The sequence below is a fragment of the Scyliorhinus canicula genome, chromosome 28 (genome assembly GCF_902713615.1).
Source record: "Scyliorhinus canicula chromosome 28, sScyCan1.1, whole genome shotgun sequence".
NCBI lineage: Eukaryota > Metazoa > Chordata > Chondrichthyes > Carcharhiniformes > Scyliorhinidae > Scyliorhinus > Scyliorhinus canicula.
This window is the reverse complement of record NC_052173.1, coordinates 19,006,048-19,030,218: the sequence shown is the minus strand read 5'-3', so window position 1 is coordinate 19,030,218 and position 24,171 is coordinate 19,006,048. Positions and strand designations below refer to the sequence as shown.

The 24,171-nt window shown below is 46.5% G+C and overlaps 1 protein-coding gene across 1 annotated transcript in view; it reads right to left on the bottom strand.

The window, feature by feature from the left end:
* Positions 1 to 1,018: 1,018 nt before the first annotated feature.
* LOC119958238 (sonic hedgehog protein A-like) overlaps positions 1,019 to 24,171 on the bottom strand; it is a 63,506-nt gene continuing 40,353 nt past the window's right edge. The window contains exon 3 of the mRNA XM_038786653.1: positions 1,019 to 5,105. Within this exon, the coding sequence (XP_038642581.1) occupies positions 4,435 to 5,105 (671 nt within the window). The 3' untranslated portion in view covers positions 1,019 to 4,434. The remainder of the gene's footprint in view (positions 5,106 to 24,171) is intronic.

Here is a 24,171-nt window from a genome sequence, read left to right as displayed (position 1 = left end):
GGAGTATAAGAGTCGGGAAGTCTTGCTGCAACTGTACACAGTACTGGTGAGACCATATCTGGAGCACTGTGAGCAGTATGGTCCCCTTATTTCAGGAACGATATTGGCCGAACCTCTCTGGTTGTTGCGATTCACTTTTCCCGTCTTTAGTGATTTCAATGGAAATCCCATTGACAATTGGCGGGAAGATAGAATCCCGCTGCAGGGAACAGCGCCCGGCTGAGAAACAAGTGGCTGAAGGACCGGAGAATCTCGCCCATTATTTCATTGGAGACGGTTCAGAGAAGGTTCACTAGGATGATCCCGGTATGGAGGGATTGTCTTGTGAGCAAAGGCTAAACAGGCTGGGACTCCACATTTGGAAGAATGAGCGGTGATCTCATTAAAACACATAGGATTCTTAAGGGGCCTGACAGGGTAAATATTTAAGAGGATGGGGAAACTTTAGGGCCAGAAGGCATAGTCCCAGAAAAAAGGGGTGCCAATTTAAGCCTGAGATGAGGAGGAATTTCTTCTCTCTGATTGTTGTGAAGTCTTTGGAACTCCTTGCCATTGAGAGCTGTGTATATTTAAGGTTGAGACAGATAGATTCTTGATCAGTAAGGGAATCCAGGGTTACGGGGAAAGGGCAGGAAAGTGGATGTGAGGAATGTTGGATCAGCCATGGTCCTATTGAATGGCGGAGCAGGCGAGAGGAATCAAATGGCCGACTTCTATTCCTATTTCTTATGGTCTCATATTCAAAGATATCCCTCTGCCTGGCACCAAAGCCGCCTCTGCAGGGGATGGTAAGATTCCACCCTCAGTAATCCAACTGAGCACAGTCTCATGCAGAGAAAAGGATCAAGTGCATAAAATCCTTGCTTTGCACAAAGTGTCACTGCAATGTTGGGGATCGGTTTAGCTCAGTTGGCTAGACAGCTGGTTTGCGACGCAAAGCAAGGCCAACAGCGTAGGTTGCACACAAAGTAAACGATGCAGTGTTTATTCCACTCATGAAAGAGACGTATACAATTAATGAGTGACATTGTCTCCTTTATTCTTGGACTGAACATCGTATTCCACAATCTGATATATAGTATCTCCTATATATGCTTTTGCAAACCAGAAGTAGCATTGACTGGAATTCGCAGCCGCTTACAATTCACTTTTCCCGCCGCCACACCCCCCCGCCCGTGGGTTTCCTGGCAGCGTGGGATGGTTTCAATGGGAATTCCCATTGGCAAGCAGCAAGAAGATAGAATCCCACCCTCAGCAAACGGTGCGCCACTGCAAAACACACGGATGGGGGACCAGAGAATCCCGCCCATTATCTTTCCCCAATGTTCTCATCTCTTCTGCGGTCGCCTTTAAAGGGCCCCCCTCATAGTTCACCCAAGTGATTATTCATGTGTCAGCTCCGAAAATGAATGCTGACAAGCTATCCAGCTCTTAGCCTGATCCGGACATCCACACGCATATTTTCCAGCAGGAAAATGACCAGGAGAATCCTGCCTGTTTTTTTCTGCTTCCCTAAACTTGAAGACATTGAGGTGAATCGCAGTAGGGAATGCTCTTCTGAAGGTAAAGCCAAGGCATACTGAGGGAGACAATTTTGCATTGGAGCAGATGGCCCTACAACTATCCAGGAAACGCTTGGTCAATTGCCAAATCCACCAGCAGCAAAGCACAAGTCAGGCAGAATGGCCACGGCATTTGCCTCAGGAAATGAAGCAAACTAACTTGATTGCACCAGATTGGCAAAACGTAAAATGGCTGCCCACATGAAAAGTGAACTGATGGGGAAGCAAGAGGGAAGCTTATGAATATAACAGAGAGAGGAAAAAATTCTAAGTGATCCAATTATAGGTCAGAATTGTTTTTAATGTTCAATGATGAACTATTACAAAGTAACTGCTCCCTTTGTCATGATCTCTATATTTTTGTTTTTGTGGTTTTTGGAAAGAGAATGGAGCTTTAAGGACCTTGAAGTCCCATCTCTGAGCCCCAACCTTTGTAGTGAGTTGAACGTTCGCCACCAGGGTTATATTAAAAGCTACAATTGATCACAGGATCGTTACACTGGGGAGGGTGGCAAATTAAGTTGGAATCGAGGCAGGTTGATGATGTTAAAGTACAGATCAGCCATGATCTAACTGAATAGCAGAACAGGTTCGAAGGGCTGAATGGTCTGCTCCCATTCCTATGCTCTAAGTCAGGTTTCCGCCTGATTATCTACCAGTTAAGTGCACATTGATGGATGTTGGGCAAGGACAGGATTGGGTTTGGCTATGTTGTCCCGATGTTTAAATAGGCTGGCAACATTCACTTTCTAAACTCACCATGAATAGTAGTCACCTCGACAAGCTATCCGAGAATGGGAGGCATCCTTGGAAATACCCCCCTCCCCCCCCACCCCCCGGGACATGTACTCGCAGGCCATAAAGAGAGAGGAGGGGGGTGGGGGTGGAAAACACAAGAAATCATGGAATAAGATCTGCACCTGCTACAGACCAGGTATAATCTATTAATCATCTACTTGACCCTCTACTAAATGTATTTGATGACTGGGTGAGAGATTATTTAGAATTTCCTCTCCAAAGGTAAGCAAACAAAATTCCATAATCTCCATCTCCACGATACAAACCTGCTTAGTTACTTTCTGCAGATAATGATACCATGGTCCCAGCAGTGTAGTTGGCCTTGATTTGGTCCATGCGCAATAGTCATAATAAGGTTAAATCGAAGCAATGGTGAGAAATGGAATACGGAATGCGCACATCGCATGGGGCTTCAGTCTTGTATATGCAATAAAATGTAATGGGGGCACAACAAGCCTCTCTGGAGATGAGGCAGGCCTTAATACAGACAGCAGCGTGCAAATAAAGCCATTAGAAAGATACAAGGAGACCAACAGAAGGAAATCTGAGGTTTGGGTTACTCATTAACTGGAGGGATTGCATTTTATTGATAAGTGGTAACTTTCCGGCTGGTAGCATTGGGAGTGGCTGGTTGCTCTCTGCACAAGAACCAGTATGCTGTTTGCCAGCAGCAAGTAGTTGGTTAATGTTTTGCAAGAAAATCAGTGCCCTATCTAAACAGCATAGTCAAGGTGCAGGTGTGCACCAGGAGGTCAGTCTGATTTCACAAGTGTAAAAACGAAGTAAAGCACGTACAAATTCAGTTAAAAGCATCAGCAAACAGCTACACACCTTAGGAGAGAGAGAAAGAGGCACACAGTAAGAGGGGGGTGTGGAGAAAACAGGAAGAAACAGTGAGACAAAGAGAGACACACACAATATGGAAAGATTTGTTCTGTGATTACAGCTATTTTAAATAAAAACGAAGCGCATTTATTTCAGCATGAACTCTTGTAAAAGCACCCAACTCATGTTGATTTTTAACCATCTGCAATATAAATAGGCTCTGATCAGGCTGATATAAAGCCAGATTTCCTGCTCCACTCCTGCCTTGAAGGTTTACAACACCATATGCATTAAATAATGTAAAGTATGTATGGACCAGTTCACAGCAGGGTTATAGTGCAATCTACAGGTTAATTGAAGTTGATTCAGATTAAAACAATTGAACATTAATTAAATTCTCCACAGGACAAGTAAGAGAGATTTCGGGAGCAAAAAACTGAAGACAAGCGAAATTGGCAAAAAGTAACTCAACAAATGCAGAACGTAAGACAGATGTAAAGGAAGTGAAATGGAGCTATAGAGAGGGAATGATATTGAATATGAATATGAGTATTATATAGATATAAAGATAATGAAAAATGAAGTGAGTGAAAGAGGGGGAAGAAGAGGAAGAGGGCGCAAGGTCAAATATATGGATAGATACAAAGAAAAAGACACACAAAAGGAAAGAGGCAAAGGTAACTACGAGACAGCCAATGGGAGCAACACGATCTGACCCAACTCCTGTTAAAGTGGTTGTGGAGACACAAATTCAAGAGGGTCAGAGAGACTTTAGTTCCATAAGAACAAACAAAATTAAATTAACAAAACATTATAACATACTTTGATCATTACTATTAGAAATACTGCAACATAATTCTATTAATATTGACTTTATCCCAAAAAATTATATTACAATTCGGAAGTATAAAAATAAACTTTATAATAATTCCCCAAACTGGTTTGTTTTTGACCAAGATTACATTAACCACGCAACATATTTAAAGTATAGACATTCAGAGGAACAATTAAAAGTTATATATGTGACGTAGAAAAATATATTTTGGCTGTATATTTACTGACACATAAAATAAATTCTATCCCTGGGGAACAGAGTTCCCTTGTACAGAATTAGAAGTCCACAATGCCACTTAAAGCTGAAGACCATGTAGGTACTTATGCAGAAGGACCTGATGTATCACAGATGCAACAAGGTTGGATCTCCAGCCACAACCTCCCTCCGGCAACGCCGGCCTGCTCCTGCGACTCTTCATAAAGAGTGAAATTTTTCTCTGTCCAGAACCTTCTTGCCTAAGCTGTAGAGAAATCTGGAGTACCAATGGATACCATTCTCCTGCGTGGCATTGCCATGCCAAGAGTGGAAGGCTGGTAACAATGAAGTCAATGAGTGAAACAGTCTAAGAGGTGCAAAAGCCAGGTGTGCCCAGTGGTGCTTCTCCATCACAGCGTAACAAGATGCCAGTACATTATTCACCAACAGCGTGCCATGCGATGTCAATGGCGCATAGACACCAATGTCCTCCGCTGCATAGATAGCTTTAATCTTCGATGAACGTAGCTGTCCTGAATCAACCTCCCTTCCAAGGATAAACTGACCTGTTCGCACTCTGCTTGCAAACATCGGCCTAAAGTTCTCCATTCTGTCTGTGTTATTATCGGAAACAAAGATGAGGTGCGCTGCGGTGAGCTCCACTCGCTGTTGGGGATCTTCAGTCTCCAGCACGGTGAAAGAGATCCTCAACTCTTCTTCCTTGTCGAGAAAGAGCAAGACTTGACTGGGCACCACCTTGCCAGCTGCATCAACAGTTAGGACCCGGTCCCCAGGATTCAGCTCTGACACAGCCCGAGTTTGGCCATTTTCCAATGTAACCATGGCTTTAGAAGGGAAACAACCACCTGTTTTGGTGGCCAATGAATTATCTGCAGGATAAAAAAGAATAAGGGATTAAACACCCAGTTCATGACATTACATCTCCCAGCTCAGTGAAAACAAATCAAAACAATTACAGAAGTCTTGAAGTGAAACAGTAATACATAAATAATACTTAAGCACTCTGGGGCTGTGAAGTGGGGTAAGATATTAGTTAGGGTTCCCCATTCCAGATTGATACTGAGCGATCCTTTTGGAAAGAGTGCATGTGTGGATTTGATCATAGAATTTACAGTGCAGAAGAAGGTCATTCAGCCCATCGAGTCTGCACCGGCCCTTAATCCCACACCTCCACCCTATCCCCGTTACCCAATAACCCCACAAAACCTTTTTTAGACACTATGGGCAATTTATCATGGCCAATTCACCTAACCTGAACATCTTTGGACTATGGGAGGAAACCGGAGCACCCGGAGGAAACCCACGCAGACACGGGGAGAACGTGCAGACTCCACACAGACAGTGACCCAAGCTGGGAATCGAACCTGGGACCCTGGGGCTGTGAAGCAACAGTGCTAACCTCTGTGCTATCATGCTTGTCTGGACATCTATGTCAAGACCACCTATTTGGGGGGGGGGGGGGGGGGGGGGTGTGGTTCTGAAAACTTACCAGAGTGTGTGTGTGCCGTCTGCAGGGAAAAGGGCGAGGAAATGACAAAACAAATAAATCAACTTAATGAAAAAAAGCGAGTTAACATCCCCATGCCAGTGGCGGTCTTCGGGGTTTCAGGCCAGCCAGATCTATTCCTGGGGAGGAGGGCGGACGCCCTTGCCTTTGCCTCCCTGATCGCCCGCCGTAGAATCCTGTTTGGCTGGCGGTCAGCAGCACCACCCAGAGCTGCAGACTGGCTGTCCGACCTCTCGGAATCTCTCCAAATGGAGAAAATCAAATTCCCCATCCGAGGGTCAGGTGACGGCTTCTACAGAACGTGGGAGCCATTCATGCAATTGTTCCGGGACCTGTTTGTGGCCAACGTACAAGAGGAAGAATAGTCAGGTGGCCAAGAATCAGGGGAAAATAGCCAAAGCGTGAGAGGGAGAGATAGACGGGGGGGGGGGGGGGGGGGGGGGAACAGCTAAATCTAAGAGGAAGGAAAGGCGAGCCACAGGGCTGGAGGGGGGGGGGGGGGGCAGAGGGGAGAGACAGGGAACAATAGAGGAGAGCCAGGGAAGGGGAGGGGGAGGCAGGGAAACGTTAACAAACTTGGCATCCACAGAAACAGAGAAAACGGGGAATACGGGATAATGTAGGCATAAGCGGAAGTGCGCACGGCACGACAACATCAGCGAAATCCGTCCGGGAGAAGTAAGGGACAACACCACGAACGGATGCCTACATAAGTGTGTAAATAACTTTGCCAAGTGTACAGAGCTGCCGCTGTTGAGCGGGGGCACAATACCGTCCGCTGACTTCGCCGGGAAAATTAACGCTTCGGCAGCAGCAGCGACCCATGGGGGGGGGGGTGAGTGCCTCGATGGGAGGGGGTGGGAGGACTGAGGCGTGTGGGGTAATGTCTAGTGGATTGCTGATGTATACTCTCTTTATGCACTATGTTAATGTTCACTAATTTGCTGTGTTAAGATTATTACTATTTAAAATGGAAAATTTTGCAAAGCCTTAATTTAAAAAAACCAGCAGCAGCAACCCGGGAGGGGGGGGGGGGATTTCTTTTCCTTTTTGTAAGGGGCCCATGCTCTATCCTGTTTTGAATTGGGTGTTAATTTGCTAAACTGTTTATCGTTTAGAGGGTTAAGTTGTTCTGTTCTGTTGGCATGTTGCCCTTCTTTCTTTGTATTATTTTCCTTTTTGGAGGGTTTTGTAAACTTATTGAAAACTTTGAATAAATACATTAAAAAAAAACATCCCCATGCCATCAAAATCATTGAACTGCAAACATGATTTCTAGCTCAGCATGGCCGGAACATTCTGCCAGCAGCCCAGTGCATGTTGAAACTGTGAATATCTTCATTACAATTGAAGGAGCACATTGAATACTCCTTAGAGATTAAATCAATTCTGTGGGAAACAGGTTATTCGCTGAACAGGAACAGACTTTACTAGGTCACCATGAATTAGGTCATTAATGTCAAAATTAGACACAGGAGAGTCTTTCCCCGCTGTTTCACCGTTGATTTATTGAGAACTTAAAGGTGACAATCAACCTTCTGCTGTTAAGGCTGCAATGTGCATCGAAAATACAGTTAAAATCCATCAATTGGAATGCGCTGGAGGGGTGGAAAATCACATTTATCCAATTATACCCATTTGAAAGGACGATTTCATTATTGGTACGGCAGCAGCTGGAAGGGCAATTTGAATATGATGTTTTGATATGAACTGGTCAAAAGGTGATATTTTGCCCTTAAAGAAAAAAATCAACTCCTTCAAGAGGTAGGATTAAAATTGACAGCCTCTCGTTTCTGCTTTTTCGAAGATCTTACGGTTTTCTCCACTTGTGTTTTGTGATGGGGCAGGCGCAGCACAGACACGATGGGGCAGCACAGACACGATGGGGCAGCACAGACACGATGGGCCATATGGCCTCATTCTGTGCAGTAACAATTCAATGGTTCTGTGATATCAATGGCTAGACTGGAAGCAAGTCAGGCATATTTCTGTCAGTATTGCTCTAGCCCTTGCCGTGAAGCACTTGGTAAGAATATTTTAATAGAAAGTGCTTTTTCATATAAAATCATAGAATTTACAGTGCAGAAGGAGGCCATTCGGCCCAATAAGTCTGCACCGACCCCTGAAAGAGCACCCTACCCAAGCCCACACCTCCACCCCATCCCCGTAACCCAGTAACCCCACCTAACCTTTGGACACTAAGGGGCAATTTAGCACGGCCAATCCACCTAACCTGCATGTCTTTGGACTGTGGGAGGAAACCGGAGCACCCGGAGGAAACCCACGCAGACACGGGGAGGACGTTCAGACTCCGCACAGACAGTGACCCAGCTGGGAATCGAACCTGGGTCCCTAGCGCTGTGAAGCAACAGTGCTAACCACTATGCTACTGTGCCATCCATATTTTCTCCTGCTCTCCTTTTTTTAATACATATTTCGAGTACCCAATTCTTTTTTGTTTTCAAATTAAGGGGCAATTTAGCGCGGCCAATCCACCTACCCTGCACATTTTTGGGTTGTGGGGCTGAGACCCACACAGACACGGGGAGAATGTGCAAACTCCACATGGACAGTGACCCAGAACCGGGATCAAACCCGGGTCCTCGGAGCCGTGAGGCGCAGTGCTAACCACTAGGCCACCGTGCTGCCCTTTCTCCTGCTCTCCTGAACTCGGTGACTTGTGGTTACAGAAATGGCTACGACATAGCTCACCCAAGGAGCCATTTTCCCCTCCCACAGTGCAGAGGTGCAAGGCTTCAACTACTGCTGTGACTAAAATGAGCTGAGAGCTGGGACGAGTGATTGAACGGCTCAGCACCACACTTGGCAGTGGATTTACCTGTGGAACCAGTAAAGGAGGAAGCTGAGTATTACCCTGACATTTTGAAGAAGTTGAATTAGTACACATAGATGATATGAGAAAACTGTCGGAACACCTGCAGTTTACTGACTTGCTGGAATTTCAATCCTGCACCCCATATCTAGTCAATCAGGGAACATTTTCCCCTGCATAGCAGGGCAGCAGGGTAGCATGGTGATTAGCATAAATGCTTCACAGCTCCAGGGTCCCAGGTTCGATTCCCGGCTGGGTCACTGTCTGTGTGGAGTCTGCACGTCCTCCCCCTGTGTGCGTGGGTTTCCTCCGGGTGCTCCGGTTTCCTCCCACAGTCCAAAGATGTGCGGGTTAGGTGGATTGGCCATGCTAAATTGCCCGTAGTGTCCTAATAAAAAAGTAAGGTCATTGCTGCCTACGGCGCTGAGGTCCCAGGTTTGAATCCCGGCCCTGGGTCACTGTCCGTGTGGAGTTTGCACATTCTCCCCGTGTCTGCGTGGGTTTCGCCCCCACAACCCAAAAGATGTGCAGGTTAGGTGAATTGGCCATGCTAAATTGCCCCTTAATTGGAAAAAATAATTGGATACTCTAAATTAAAAAAAAAATTTAAAAAAAAAAAATAAAAAAGTAAGGTTGGGGGGGTTGTTGGGTTACGGGTATACGGTGGATACGTGGGTTTGAGTAGGGTGATCATGGCTCGGCACAACATTGAGGGCCAAAGGGCCTGTTCTGTGCTGTACTGTTCTATGGTCTATATAGCCCTATTAATTCACTTCTTTGAAACTGTTAGGGCCCAAACGTCATCTGAAGCAGCTCCAGCAACAATCTCAGCACTACTTAAAAAATTAAAGGTATTAATGTGAACACCACTGCGCAAAAAGTAAAAGGAGTGATTTAAAAAAAAGTTAAATTCATTTTTTGTCTGATAAAGGGGCAATTTAGCATGGCCAATCCACTTGCACATCTTTGGGTTGTGGGGGTGAGACCCACGCAGACACGGGGAAAGTAAAAGGAGTGATAAATATATCGATTTCTTTTACAACAGTTTTTTGATAGGGTCAGTCATACAGCAGTCACAACATCAAGATTGCACAATTTAAACTGGATTCTGAATTTTGGGGATCCAGAGCCAAACTTATTTGCAAATGATTTTTGTGGATAACTGGAAGCTAACAAATTCATGTGAAAAAAATCATCCTTTAATCGACTCAAGAAATACTGGAAAAATAGTCAAATTTACCATCTGTACAGGCCATCAAAGTACAGGTTGGTGTGTGGGACATGCTAACAGTGGTTAACAGCGGAGTTGGATTCAATGTATCAATGGGTTGAGGTGTGCCTTAAAGCTTGTGTTCAATACTTGCATTGAATATGTGCTTATTTTGACAATTGACCAGTTTTAGATCTATTTTTGTTTCTAGGGCACTGGGTTGATGTCTCCAACAATCCAATGCTAATCTACCACTCCTGGTCAAAATGGAAGTTATTAAAAGATTATAATTTCATTCCCGCCCTCTTGATTGGTACCTTGACCACTGTGAACAGTTCAAGCTGGTGCGTGTTAAATGGAATCATCCACCAGTGAGGTTAAAAGGTTCCATAAAATGTCTGTTTGTTAAATCAATCATTGTTGCCCTCTCTGCTCTTCCTTAACAGCTGCATGACTCTGTCAGACTTCTGGCCAGTGTATCCCTGGCTGGGTGAAAGGTGTGCAGACAATACTTGCAAACTGTTGCATTGATATAGCCTCCCACCCAGCACAAGCACATGGTTTTCACTTCATGGCCCTCCAGGATGAATGGGCAAGATTGGAAACTCACATCATGTGGCGCTCTCTGGGGGGAACAAACCCATGTGATGTCACTTTGCAGTATTCCGGGTCTAGAGTGTGCAGTGCACCACTACATTGACCCATTGTTTAAATGTAACGATCCCGGCATTTACAGGGATGGAGCGGGGCACTGGACAGCTTAGTGGTCAGCAAACCCAGGGAAACTGCTTTCACCCAGCTCCTGCTGAATTTAATGATAAGGTATGATCACTGATTTTGGAATCCATCTCAGTTAAAACTAGAAGTGGACTTGTTGGGCTTTGAATCACTGTAGGGCAGCACGGTAGCACAGTGGATAGCACTGTGGCTTCATAGCGCCAGGGTCCCAGGTTCGATTCCCGGCTTGGGTCACTGTCTGTGCGGAGTCTGCACATCCTCCCCGTGTCTGCGTGGGTTTCCTCCGGGTGCTCCGGTTTCCTCCCACAGTCCAAAGATGTGCAGGTTAGGTGGATTGGCCACACTGAATTGCCCCATAGTGTCCAAAAAAGGTTAGGTGGGGTTACGGAGACAGGATGGAAGTGTGGGTATAGGGTGGAGGTGTGGGCTTACGTAGGTGCTCTTTCCAAGGGCCGGTGCAGACTCGATGGGCCAAATGGCCTCCTTCGGCACTGTAAATTCACTGAGTCATGCAGACCAGGTGATAGAACATAGAACAGTACAGCACAGAACAGGCCCTTCGGCCCTCAATGTTGTGCCGAGCCATGATCACCCTACTCAAACCCACGTATCCACCCTATACCCGTAACCCAACAACCCCCCTTAACCTTACTTTTATTAGGACACTACGGGCAATTTATCACGGCCAATCCACCTAACCCGCACATCTTTGGACTGTGGGAGGAAACCGGAGCACCCGGAGGAAACCCACGCACACAGGGGGAGGACGTGCAGACTCCACACAGACAGTGACCCAGCCGGGAATCGAACCTGGGACCCTGGAGCTGTGAAGCATTTATGCTAACCACCATGCTACCCTGCTGCCCCAAGATCCCAGGCAGGATTCTCAATGTGTGTACAGTAAGCTGATCTCAGCCAAGGCAGCAGGAGGGGTGATTCAATTAGCTTCAGCCAGTGTTCCTCCCTCCAATTACAATATAGTGACACTTACTGAAATGTGTGTGCATGGATAACAGATGAGGACAGGACTGGTTCAACTTTGATGCCTTCCACAGTTGAATAGGCTTTCACATGACTACTAGTGACCAAGGTGGGATATTGTAGGACCATACTCTACCAAGGTTCTAATCTAGGGACTGAAGTGGGATGTTGAGAGACTTAGGTGGGATGTTATAGGACCATACTCCTCCAAAGAGTTAGTCCCTTTAGATAAGTGGGAGGGGAGGGGGGGGGGGGGGGGGGGGGGGGGGGGGGACTTTAAAAAAAACCATATAACTCTCCAATAGCACTTGCCAGCACAATTATGGAAACAATAATTGACTTATATTTGTAAATGATGCGGTATGTGTGTGCATGATTATCGCTAACATGTATAAATGCAAATTCCCAAATGAAAACCACACCAGCCCGAATAATAAATTGTCATCACAAGACAGTAAATGAACATATTATAACACGGTAAGAATAAAAAGATTTAAAAATTAAAACCCGAGATTTCACTATGACTCCAAAAGAAAGCTTCAAATATTTGCCTTGAAACAATGCTCAGAATCTTACCCAGTGATTAAAGGCACCAATAAAAATAACTATTGCTCACCCTGAAAAGGGGTCAACCATTTATGACAGTTTCCCAGGTTAAAATGTATAAAGGATTGTTAAAATACATCAGGTTTTATGACTCGATGGTGATAGAGCTATTTAAAACATTCCAATGGGTAGGTGAAGCTACCTGTGGCTCAGTAAGTGGACAGTGTGGTACTGGGCTATACAGACCAAGTTCCCTTTAGCTTTGATGTGCAGGTACAATTGGTTCCTGAAAACCACATTGTAAGTCGAAATGTACTAAGTTGGAACTAATTTTCCTATTGGAACAACGGTATAAATGAGGGATTGGTTCCTGAATCAAGGCTGGAAATCGCTCATATGCAATGCTCTCAATTCTTGCCCTGTCAAGTCGCTGAGGTGACTCTTGATGTTTGCACGCCTGAGCACAAGTTCCTCGGTTAATGTAGGAGATATAATGAAGTACAGTACAAAGTCTTACAACACCAGTGAATGAAGAGATAGGTTCCAGAAACATATCAAGAGACAAAGTCAAAAATGCAAGACGATACTTTGAATGCAAGTCTTTGCAGGTAATTAAGTCTTTACAGGTCCAGACGGAGCAGGTTAAAGAGGTGGGAATTGTCTCAAACCTGGACAGTTGGTACTCATGTGTGCAGAACTTGGCTATGCAGAATCGCCGAGCAGAAACGATATGTTTGTGTAACCCACCTCTTCATTCACCTGAGGAAGGAGCAGTGCTCCGAAAGCTAGTGATTGAAACAAACCTGTTGGACTTTAACCTGGTGTTGTAAGACTTCTTACTGTGCTTACCCCAGTCCAACGCCGGCATCTCCACATCAGAGATATAATGAAGCCATTGATCACTGGCCTGTTTAACCCTGAGCTTCTGCGAGTCTGAGTGCTTATATATATTTTAGGCATATAAATGTATTAAAATCGCGATGTTGTAAAGTTGAAATGCGGAGTCAATTTATAAAAAGTTTGTCGTAACACAAACATTGTAAAGTTGAGGACTGCCTGTATTGAACTTGTGGATATCAGCTAAGGCAGCAACTGGGACACAACTATTGCCACCAGCAACCCTGATCTATTGAGAAGGAGAAAAACAACAATCAGGATTCCCCAGTTATTCCTGCTGGAAGAAGTAGTTTTGGGTCTGTCTGCACTGCTGGCCATGTTGGATTGTTGGCCTGTACCACTTGATTGAATTTGCACTTGTGAAAAATAACCACTTTTGGAAGGAAACAGAATCTCAGCATAGTCTTATTATTTCCACAGCAAAATTCGCAGTTTCTGTAAGCATTTCTAACTGTCCTTTATAACATAATAATAATCACTTATTGTCACAAGTAGGCTTCAAATGAAGTTACTGTGAAAAGCCCCTAGTCGCCACATTCCGGTGCCTGTTCGGGGAGGCTGGTACGGGAATTGAACCGTGCTGCTGGCCTTGTTCGGCATTAGAAGCCAGCTGTTTAGCCCACTGTGCTAAACCCGCCCCAGGGATGATTTGTGCCATGTTAACTCTTGAATGAGTATTGGAGTTCAATATTTGGGGCCAATGCTTCCAAAGGGTTCAGAACTTGGCTCCAACTATTTTGTGTGAAAACCAATAAACTAAATTTAAAGAAGTGAGGAACAAAGTCAAAGGGGTATCCCATTAAAGGGCTGAAACAGAAACAAAACCCAAATGGAAACTTAAAACATCAAACTGAAATGTGATATAAAGGGTCAATAAGGCACCTCAATCCCTGCAGTGCCCATTAGGCATGGACGGCCTCGATGCCACTCATGGGCACTGCATACTCCCTCTCTAAGGACACCTGGCCGTGAATGTAGCTGCGGTAGAGGAGCAGACAGTTGGGATGGACAAAGAACTTGGCTCCAATCAGTGGCACTAATGTTTAGCTCTGCAGATTTCATTGGCACAATTGATTCGTCAATGACGGTTAATGTAGCATTTTGGGCAAATGACTGCCTCTTGTGGCAGAAGAGGCACAGCTGATTCGAGTGAAGTCTGCAATGAACATGATAAGCACACCCTCATTCTCTAAGGTCACAAGGGCTGCAGAGTTGACAAGCCTTCCATCAGCCATAGCCATCCACCCCAACACTAATTTCTGACAGTCAAACTTCCCTGACAAATGGATTTGAACTTCCATGCAGCTTAACCCCGCCCCCTAAGATTGAGGGACTGAAATCCCCTCCCCCAGCCCAGAGTTGAACATATCCGTGTCCCCTGTATCCTGTCCCTGCGCCCTGAGCATGTAACTCCCTGGAGGGTGATGGCTGACTCATATCTCATCTCCAAAATCCCCCTCAGAGGTGAGTCTGCCAGCCTGACGTTTATGTAAAACTGTTGTAAACGTCAGGCTGAATATTCAGTGAGGGGGTGGGGGGATGTCCCAGAGTGAGTGCTTGTGATTTACATGCTGATGTATTAGAATGAGGTTCCCGGGCTCCTGTGGCGTGTTTTGCGTTACTCCATCAGTTTCCGATTCTCTCCGGGCTTTGTGCCTCGGCCGCCGTTCTCAATGACGTCTACATGGGCTCAAAACCCCCCCCCCCCCCGCCCGCCCACAATCTCTTCCAACTCAATCCATAAATGCATGATCTACGACAACATCCCATTTCAGCTCATTGATGCTGCAATGTCCAATATTAATAGTAGGGCAAATTGTACTCAACCAGTACCAACTGAATAATAATAATAATCTTTATTATTGTCACAAGTAGGCTTACATTAACACTGCAATGAAGTTACTGTGAAAAGCCCCTAGTCGCCACATTCCGGCGTCTGTTCGGGTCACAGAGGGAGAATTCAGAATGTCCAATTCACCTAACAGCACGTCTTTCGGGACTTGTGGGAGGAAACCGGAGCACCCGGAGGAAACCCACGCAGACACGGGGAGAACGTGCAGACTCCGCACAGACAGTGACCCAAGCTGGGAATCGAACCCGGGACCCTGGAGCTGTGAAGCAACAATGCTAACCACTGTGCTACCTGACATTGCCAATAAACAATTGTAGATTCTCACTTGGAAAAGATCGTGATGCTCTCATGTATTTGACATGACATTGCCAGTCACAAGAACACAGCGCAGAATATGTCCACCCCATGAACACATAGATGGAAGCAATTTAACACGGTAAACTTAATTTAGTTAATTCTCCAGGTTTCTGCTATGTTTGACCTTCACTGCCAGCATTATCCTGGGTATTGATTGCTGAATATAGACATCTCCTTTAATCAACAAAGGCTAGAACTTGGTCAATCTGTACTAAAGACACCACAAATCCCTTTAATCCCTCCATCAACATCACCTTCAGCTGCTCTCATAATATTTTTCCTCAGGATCCTGCAGAAAGCAAAAAAGAAGTTTCAGGTTGACACACAGCGGGACTTAACTCTGGCAGAAAGCTCCACCGCTCCCATGTGCAATAGTCGCGATTTGTCTTTTTCTGCTGATGGGGCAGTCGCCCCATTTATTTTCCTTCCAATTCTTTCCTTTCTCTCCCCTCCTCTCCTCTCCTGAAGGCCCCAAATCTTTGCTGTTGAGGAACCGTTTCAATGTTGTCTGAATCCCCTTCGGCACCTTGTCCCTGGCTTTCTTCACGGGAAAACCTAAAGTATCAGCAGGCGATGGTGGATAGTGCAACCACATCATCAGGTAGATACCAGCTTGGCTAGGGTTGGAGTCACCTCAGTCCCAGAACATCACTGCAGGAGTTCCTCAGGGTCATTCCCTGAGCCCAAACATCTTTTTAAAAATAAATTTAGAGTATCCAATTATTATTTTTTCTCCAATTAAGGGGCAATTTAGCATGGCCAATCCACCTACCCTGCACATCTTTGGGTTGTGGGGGCGAAACCCACGCAGACATGGGGAGAACGTGCAAACCCACCCAGGGCTGGGATCGAACCTGGGACCTCAGCCAAGTAGTCCCAGTGCTAACCACTGTGCCACGTGCCTGTCTAACCATCTTTAGTTGCTTCACCAATGACCTTCCTTCCATCATAACGTCAAAAGCAGGATGTTGATTCACGATTGCACAAAATTCATTACCATTAGCAACTCCTCAGATACTGAAGCAGTCCGTGTGAATATGAGCAAGATCTGGACAACATTCAGATCTGGGCTGATAAGAGGCAAGTAACATTCACTCGGGGTCGGCAGGTGGCACAGTGGTTAGCACTGGGACTACGGCGCTGAGGACCCAGGTTTGAATCCTGGCTCTGGGTCACTGTCCGTGTGGTGTTTGCACATTCTCCCCGTGTCTGTGTGGGTTAAGATAGGATCCCTACAGTGCAGAAGGAGGCAGGCCATTTGGCCTATCGAGTCTGCACCGACCCTTCAAATGAGCACTCCATGCCCAATTCCCCCATATCGCCATAACCTAACCTGCACATTCCTAGACACTAAGGGACAATTTATCATGGCCAGTCCACCTAACCCGCACGTCTTTGGATTGTGGGAGGAAACTGGAGCACCCGGAGGAAACCCACGCAGACACGGGGAGAACGTGCAGACTCCGCACAGACAGTGACACAGTGGGGAATCGAACCTGGGACCCTGTGGCTGTGAAACCACGTGTGCTGCCCATTCCTAGACACTATGTGGTAATTTAGTGAGTAGCAGGACCAATTTGAGATGGGGAATCCAATGAGTGGATTGAAGTATGACCTTTCTCGGAGCGCATCAATCCTAATAGACCAGCAGGCCTGGGGCAAAACCGCCAATATCAATGAACCAAAATTCACCAGCACAAGATCTGCAACACAATGACTGAGGATTTAATCCAATATCAAGGGTTAACTAATGTCCATGAACTGCTTGCACTTTGCTGACATAGTGGCACCATTTATGGTAACTCCTATGTGCAACAGGTCAGTGGGGTTGAGGCCCATGTTTGGCTGTTCTTGCATTGCAAATAACTGGGGTTGCGGTTCTCTCCCCCCCCCCCCCCCCCCCCATTCACTTCCCCAAAAGCGTTGGGGGGGGGGGGGGTAGTGGAAATTACAAGTTATCCTAAACCTCAACTATTTACTGGGACACATTAGGAAGACTTGGGAACAGACTGTCTGATGTATCGCTCAGCTGGAGCACAGGTGTTGCTGGCAGAGAGTCAGGAGTGGTTTAAAAATAAGAGCGGGCAATAGGAGAAGGTACAATAAAAATATTTACTGAATAAATAAAAAATTGTTCGAGATCCACTTTCACGGCTCATAACGTCATTTAAGCTGTCCAATTAGATTATGGCCTTGTAATCGCTCCCTGTAGTCTGTTATTATATTACAGCAATTGTCTGAAAAGAAGATTAGTGTTCAGACAAAATGGAACTGGAACATCTGGCAAAGATTGAATATTAAACACATTTGTGCTTTTTGCAAAGCGCAATGTGGGCAAAACACAGGCATCAAGCAGGAGTTTGAAAGAGAGGAGGCTTTTGAAGGTGTGGAGAGAGTGTCTGCAAGGTGGAGGAGCTTAGAACGTTGTAGCTGTTCGAAAATCAGCGAGCCGAGCACAAATCAGGGTCAAGCCTTCGGCCTTCCTGGTTTGTACAACACTGGAGTAGTACGCTTACCTACTGAACCATCAACGAAACAGCAGATACGTCAAAACTGGGTAGCAGCTGAGGCAAGCCAAGACATGGAGAATGAAGTATGGGACGAGGCATCAGCCAGCTTCAGTCTAATCGGACACAGATCAACTACTGTTTTCGATATTCGCCCTCACTCTCTAGCCCAATACTTTGTTGCTTGATAATGTCTGTTTCATTTTCTGTTTCATTTCCTGTCACCTTTTTCTATCATTTTTCAGATTTCATGCACTTTTGGCAAAAGATCAAGCTGGTATACACCAGAGAACGATGGTAGGTTCCCCCAAAGCCTTCTTGAAAGCAATGAGTGTGCCCAGGTTATAATCCTAGTCTGTACTGATCTCTGTTTGGGGGGGAGGGGGGGAAATGACCCCCATTTCTGCTCCCAAACACAACGCAGCTGGGATGTGAGGTGAAGAAGGGGTTCGGCTGTGATGTTGCTGATGCTCGAATAGCGTGCCAACACACACACGTGAATAATGACTGCTCGGGTTAGGCAGTGGAGGGTTCAGTGGAAACATTTTCAGTTGGGGAAAAAAAATTGGCATCGAAAATAAAGGCTCCATTTCACATTTGCAATCCTGAAGCTGAGAGAGGTGTTAAAAACCACTTAGTACTACACAGGGCTTGTGAATTTAGCATGTCTGAGTAAATCAGCCAGGTTTCTCCAATCTGAGCAGGTTAATAACTCCAGTGGGTTCCAGCAGGAGGCTAATTAAACATTGACAGTATTCATCTGCTGACTGCTGCCCAAGCCTCAGGAAGGTAATAAGATTCGAAACACTGAAACCTTCAGCAACCTTTGCAATCAATCCGATTTTTCTTCCCCCCCACCCCACCCCAATCGGATCTTGCACCAATCCGAACAACCAACATGTTCGACAACAAAATATTCTCTGCGATAACAGGGATGAATAAAATCTGCCCAAAGCCAACACCGGAAGTATAGACAGGGACCTACGGATGACCAATACTTCTTCAAATCTTTGAAGTAAGTTTCAGAAGCAACTGGGCTTTACATTTTAAAATGTAGAGTCAGCTTTCAAATTATTTTGGGGCTCATCAACATTCTAAACAAGAATCCAGCTGTGGGGGCAGAAGGTGCTGCTTGCCATCTTATAGTATATATATATATAGGGTGGCACGGTGGCACAGTGGTTAGCACTGCTGCCTCACGGCGCCGAGGTCCCAGGTTTGATCCCGGCTCTGGGTCACTGTCCGTGTGGAGTTTGCACATTCTCCCCATGTCTGCGTGGGTTTCGCCCCCACAATCCAAAAATGTGCAGGTTAGGTGAATTGGCCACGCTAAATTGCCCCTTAATTGGAAAGAAAATAATGGGGTACTCTAAATTTATTTTAAAAAAATAAAAAAACCATATATAAAAATATATATATACATATTATATATATACAGATGTGCACATCAAACAAGTCACCCACTGCACCAGTGCTGTGCCTCCTGAGCATCTCATGGTGGCTCCTTCACCTAAACAACCTCCTATGTTTTCCTGCTACTTACAGTTCAATTAGCTCCTCCCACCAACACCATTGATGTATTCAAATTTGCATTTGTATGTCACCATGGGCGGCACGGTAGCACAGTGGTTAGCACTGTTGCTTCACAGCTCCATTGTCCCGGGTTCGATTCCCGGCTGGGTCACTGTGCGAAGTCTGCACGTCCTCCCCGTGTGTGCGTGGGTTTCCTCCGGGTGCTCCGGTTTCCTCCCACAACCCAAAGATGTGCAGGTTAGGTGGATTGCCCATGATAAATTGCCCTTAGTGTCCAAAAAAAAGGTACGTTAAGATGGGGTTACGGGGAAAGGGTGGAGGTGTGGGCTTGGGTAGGGTGCTCTTTCCAAGGGCTGTTGCAGACTCGATGGGCCGAATGGCCTCCTTCTGCACTGTAAATTCTAAGATTTTGTGACTTATAAAGATTATTATCTTGCACATTATCACGAGGTCCTAAAGTGTTTCACAATCAATGAACTATTCTCGAGCCCACAACACTCCAACTCGGGGGGGGGGGGGGGGGGGGGGGGGGAGTGCTTGCACTGAACTGAGCTGACGATTAGTGCAAGCCAATAAAACGATGTACTTCCTGAGGCTAAACTCGATGAAATTTTAGTACCTATGTGTAAGACTGAACAGCAAGTTGAGAGAATGGGGGACATCACAGCCCAAGTAGATTCCTTTCCTCACCCAATGTTGGGATTTGAGCTATCCGATGCCTTCCGTTGGAAAATTAATCCATTTTCAAAAAAAACCCCTCTGTTCTATCCTGCCAAGGGGCACGTGCCAACTGAAACCCCCTCGCCATTGTTCCAATTGAGATCAGGGCTGGAAAACAGGAGTCAGAACTCTTCCAGGTCCCAATCCTGCCCCCTGGGGGGGGGGGGGGGGGGGGGGGGGGAACAGTCACTCTCTGAATCCCTACAGTGCAGAAGGAGGCCATTCGGCCCATCGACTCTGCACCGACCCTCCAAAAGAGCACCCTACCTAGGCCCGCTCCCCCGTCGCATTCCCATAACCCCACCTAAACTTTGCGCACCTAGGGGCAATTAGCGTGGCCAATCCACCTAACCCGCACATCTTTGGACCCCTTCATTGGCATGGCGACTGGTTTCCTGTCCAATTTAGAGTGGAAGACAGATCTAAAGGTGGAGGGACACAGGCCAGGGAGGAACAGCATAGGGACTGGTTTAGCTCACTGGGCTAAATCGCTGGCTTTTTAAGCAGACCAAGGCAGGCCAGCAGCATGGTTCGATTCCCGTACCGGCCCCCACGAACAGGTGCCGGAGTGTAGGCGACTAGGGGCTTTTCACAGTAACTTCATTTGAAGCCTACTCGTGACAATAAGCGATTTTCATTTTTTTTCTGCAATGGGTGGTAACCTAGCTTCAAAATGCCCTTTCACCCAACAAGTTGAAAGAAGCAAATACAGCAGGCAGATCACCACACAGGGCAACCTTTGGCTTCATCCACAGTCAAGCTAGGTTCGGGGGTGGGGTGGGGTCGGGGGGGGGGGGGGGGGGGGGAGCACCTTTTGGGCATGTCAGCACTGAATCCCTGGCCTGCTACTGAGTGCCCCCTTCCAGCCAAATGAACTGTCTCCCCCCCCCCCCCCCCCCCCCACTCGAGTCCAACTGGAAATCCCAGTCGGCCTCCTTTCACAAGGCTCTTCAATGAACCGAATCGGCTGCCTGCCACGGGGGGTCAGGTAGCCCTTGCCAACCCTGAACCTGTCAGGTCCTGTCCGCCTCCAATCCCACCCTTGGCAAAGCCTGAAAATTCAGACCCAGGAATAAATGAGAATGTATTTAAAACTGTACAACGCACTACCACAGCAAGCAATGTTCATTTCCAGAAAGCAGCTGTTTCTACCTTCCAATAAATGCACAAAAAGAGTGTAGTAATCCACGGGAGGCAGGAGTTCCGTCACCACACCAATATTTATTTACAATAACGATATTACAGGAGCAGCTACAAACAGTGCTGCTAGCAGTCCAGTCAACTTAAGACTGGCTCACAAAGCCTACACAGGTGCTTATATGGGGCCCCTCAATGAGCTATCATTGAGGGAGCTCATACCCCAATTGGCCAACCAATAATGCTAATTGGAGTTCATTACAAAGAGCAAATTGAAAGGTACACATAAAAGCTAAAAAAAGTCTGCGTTTAAAGCCTTAATATTGCACCGTCTCCGGAGAAAAATAATCATGAAAGGCCCCTTTCCAGGTTAAAAGGATTGTGGTTTTCTATCGAGATTAAAGGTAACAAAATTAGATTCCACGAGGCTCCAGGGCGAGAAATTCCTGTGTGCTTTGATTAATTAATAATGGCTAAAAGTAGCACAGAAATTCAACTGAACATAGGAACCAGTTCCGTAAAAATAGCATAGAGGAATTTCTACCTGTGGACTTTCAAAATGTGCTGCAGAACCTTTGAATCGAGGATGGAGGCAGATAGATTGCACAGATCCAGAAAACACACAATGTACGTTCAGCAACTGTAATTGCAGCCGGAGAAGATGTGACCACGGGGCTACTTTGAACAGCTGTGGTATCATCAGCATCAAAGTGTTGTGTTTTAGGCTATGCTAACACAAACGTGACCTACCTGCTGAGGGTCAAACATGGCCAAGTGATGGAGGTCGCCTCCACCCTCTCCCTGTAACCCCTCCTAACCTTTTTGGTCACTAAGGACAATTTAGCATGGCCAATCCACCTAACCTGCACATCTTTGGACTGTGGGAGGAAACCGGAGCACCCGGAGGAAACCCACTCAGACACGGGGAGAACGTGCAGACTCCACACAGACTGACCACCCAAAGTTGGAATTGAACCCGTGTCCCTGGAGCTGTGAGGCAGCAGTGTTAACCACTGTGCCACCGTGCTGCCAGAGGGTGGATCTAGGCGGGTGTTTGGTCATAAAATGCAGCGAGCCGTTCAAAAGCCTATTAATTTTGGCGGGAACGCTGCTTAGCTACCCATCGACATGCAGCCAATGAATCCAATTAACTATTCTTTTGTTATTCTTTTATGAGGTGGGAGCATTGTTTTTTTGGGTTGTGGGGGTGAGACCCACACAGACACGGGGAGAATGTGCAAACTCCACATGGACAGTGACCCAGGGCTGGGATTCGAACCTGGTACCTTGGCGCCATGAGGCAGCAGTGCTAACCACTGCGACACCGTGCTGCTCACGGGTGCAAGCATTTTTGACAAGGGCGAAAGCTGCCTTTCCAGGAACTCCACATCCAATGGAGCCCCCCCCCCCCCCCCCCCCCCCCCCCCCGGCAACAATAGCGGCTCCCACAGCTCTGCAACTGCTGCTGGAGAATTCACCCCTCTGATCACCAGGACCCGCCGGCCAGGCCTAAGCATATGAGAAAGAACCTCTCAGTGACCCTTCTTATCCCTGCAATCTTGGTATTGGTCACCTCTATCAGTGAGGCTGCCAGTCCTCTGATTGGGCCGGCAGCTGGGGGGGGACAAGCCGCCATCTTTATTTGGCTGGCAGTCCCAGTGGTGGCCTCTTGTTTGACTGCCACTGGCAAAATACACTTTGTGGTCTTGTCGTCCGCCTGCGTGGGTCAGGACCCCACATTTGGTCCTGGTAGTGAGACCCATGGCATGCTGGTAAAATTCTGGCCGTTAACTCAGTTTTCTTTCCACAGATGCTGCCAGATCTGCTGAGTATCTCCAGCATTTTCTATTTTTAAAAAAAATTTAGGCTTTATGTTGAGATTTATTCCAGTAAAAACACCTGACCCAAAAATGACCTGCTTGGCCGAACAGAGAGTGTGACTGCTCCTAGGCCTGTTTTCACGCTGATAGAAACCGGAACAGCAAACGACAACCTTTTCAGTTTTAATTTTGATGTCGACTCATTGTTATTGCAATGTTTTGGTTGTAATCTCCTAGGTTGCAACTGCTTCCAAAATTAGGAAGGGAAGAGTGATGGAATTGGAATTGGCAACCGAGACCGTCCCTTGCTTTTCCCTTTGAGGTGAGTGAATGTTCCCCTCAGGAAGGACACATCACGAAAATATCCTCTGACGGGACAGGATGTGGCTGTGAGGAGTCTGGCTGAGTGACCCCGCTACCAACTGACAATCACCCAATGACAAGCAGATTTGGCATCAGCCAGAGGCAGAGTTTGAGCAAAAACAGACAGGAATGTCCAATACATCTTTAACTAGTTACATCGTGTTTCTCGGCCGCGCGCCATTCGCTGGGGTCGGGACTCTATCTTCCCGCCGTTTGTCAATGGGATTTCCCATTGGATCCATCCCCACGCTGCTGGGATACCCGTGCGCTGCCAGCAGGAAAAGAGAATCCCAACATCCGGAGAATTCCGGCCGGGATCTCCAACTCCTGAGGATGGATTTTCAAGTTGCCGTCTGTGCATGGATCGAATCACTGGTGGGTACTGAAAGTGCCAAATTGATTTCAATGCAAATTACAAACCAGGCAGAGGCTGCTCGGTGGCGCAGTGGTTAGCACTGCTGCCTTACGGCACCGAGGACCCGGGTTCGATCCCGGCCCCGGGTCACTGTCCGTGTGGGGTTTGCACATTCTCCCCGTTGTTATGGGCCAGGGTTTAGAGAACCCCAAAGTGTATCATGGAGTTCACCTGACCCACAACTTTTACTAGATTGTGGTATGGGGAGCACACGGCCCACTCTACAGGTCTGGTACAGCACAAATGGGAAAGTATTTTGTAAGCAAAACAATGTTTATTCTATGAACTCAAGTTAACCTTTTTAAAACATTCAGTGAACATCTTAGCAACCATTAATTCAAATACAACCCCCAAAGAATACAGCACTAAGTAATCCTGAATAACTTCCCAAACAACATCCAGAAGGCAGAAGAAACACCTTTTACATAGAATTTACAGTGCAGAAGGAGGCCATTCGGCCCATCGAGTCTGCACCAGCCCTTGGAAAGAGCACCCTAACCAAGGTTAACACCTCCACCC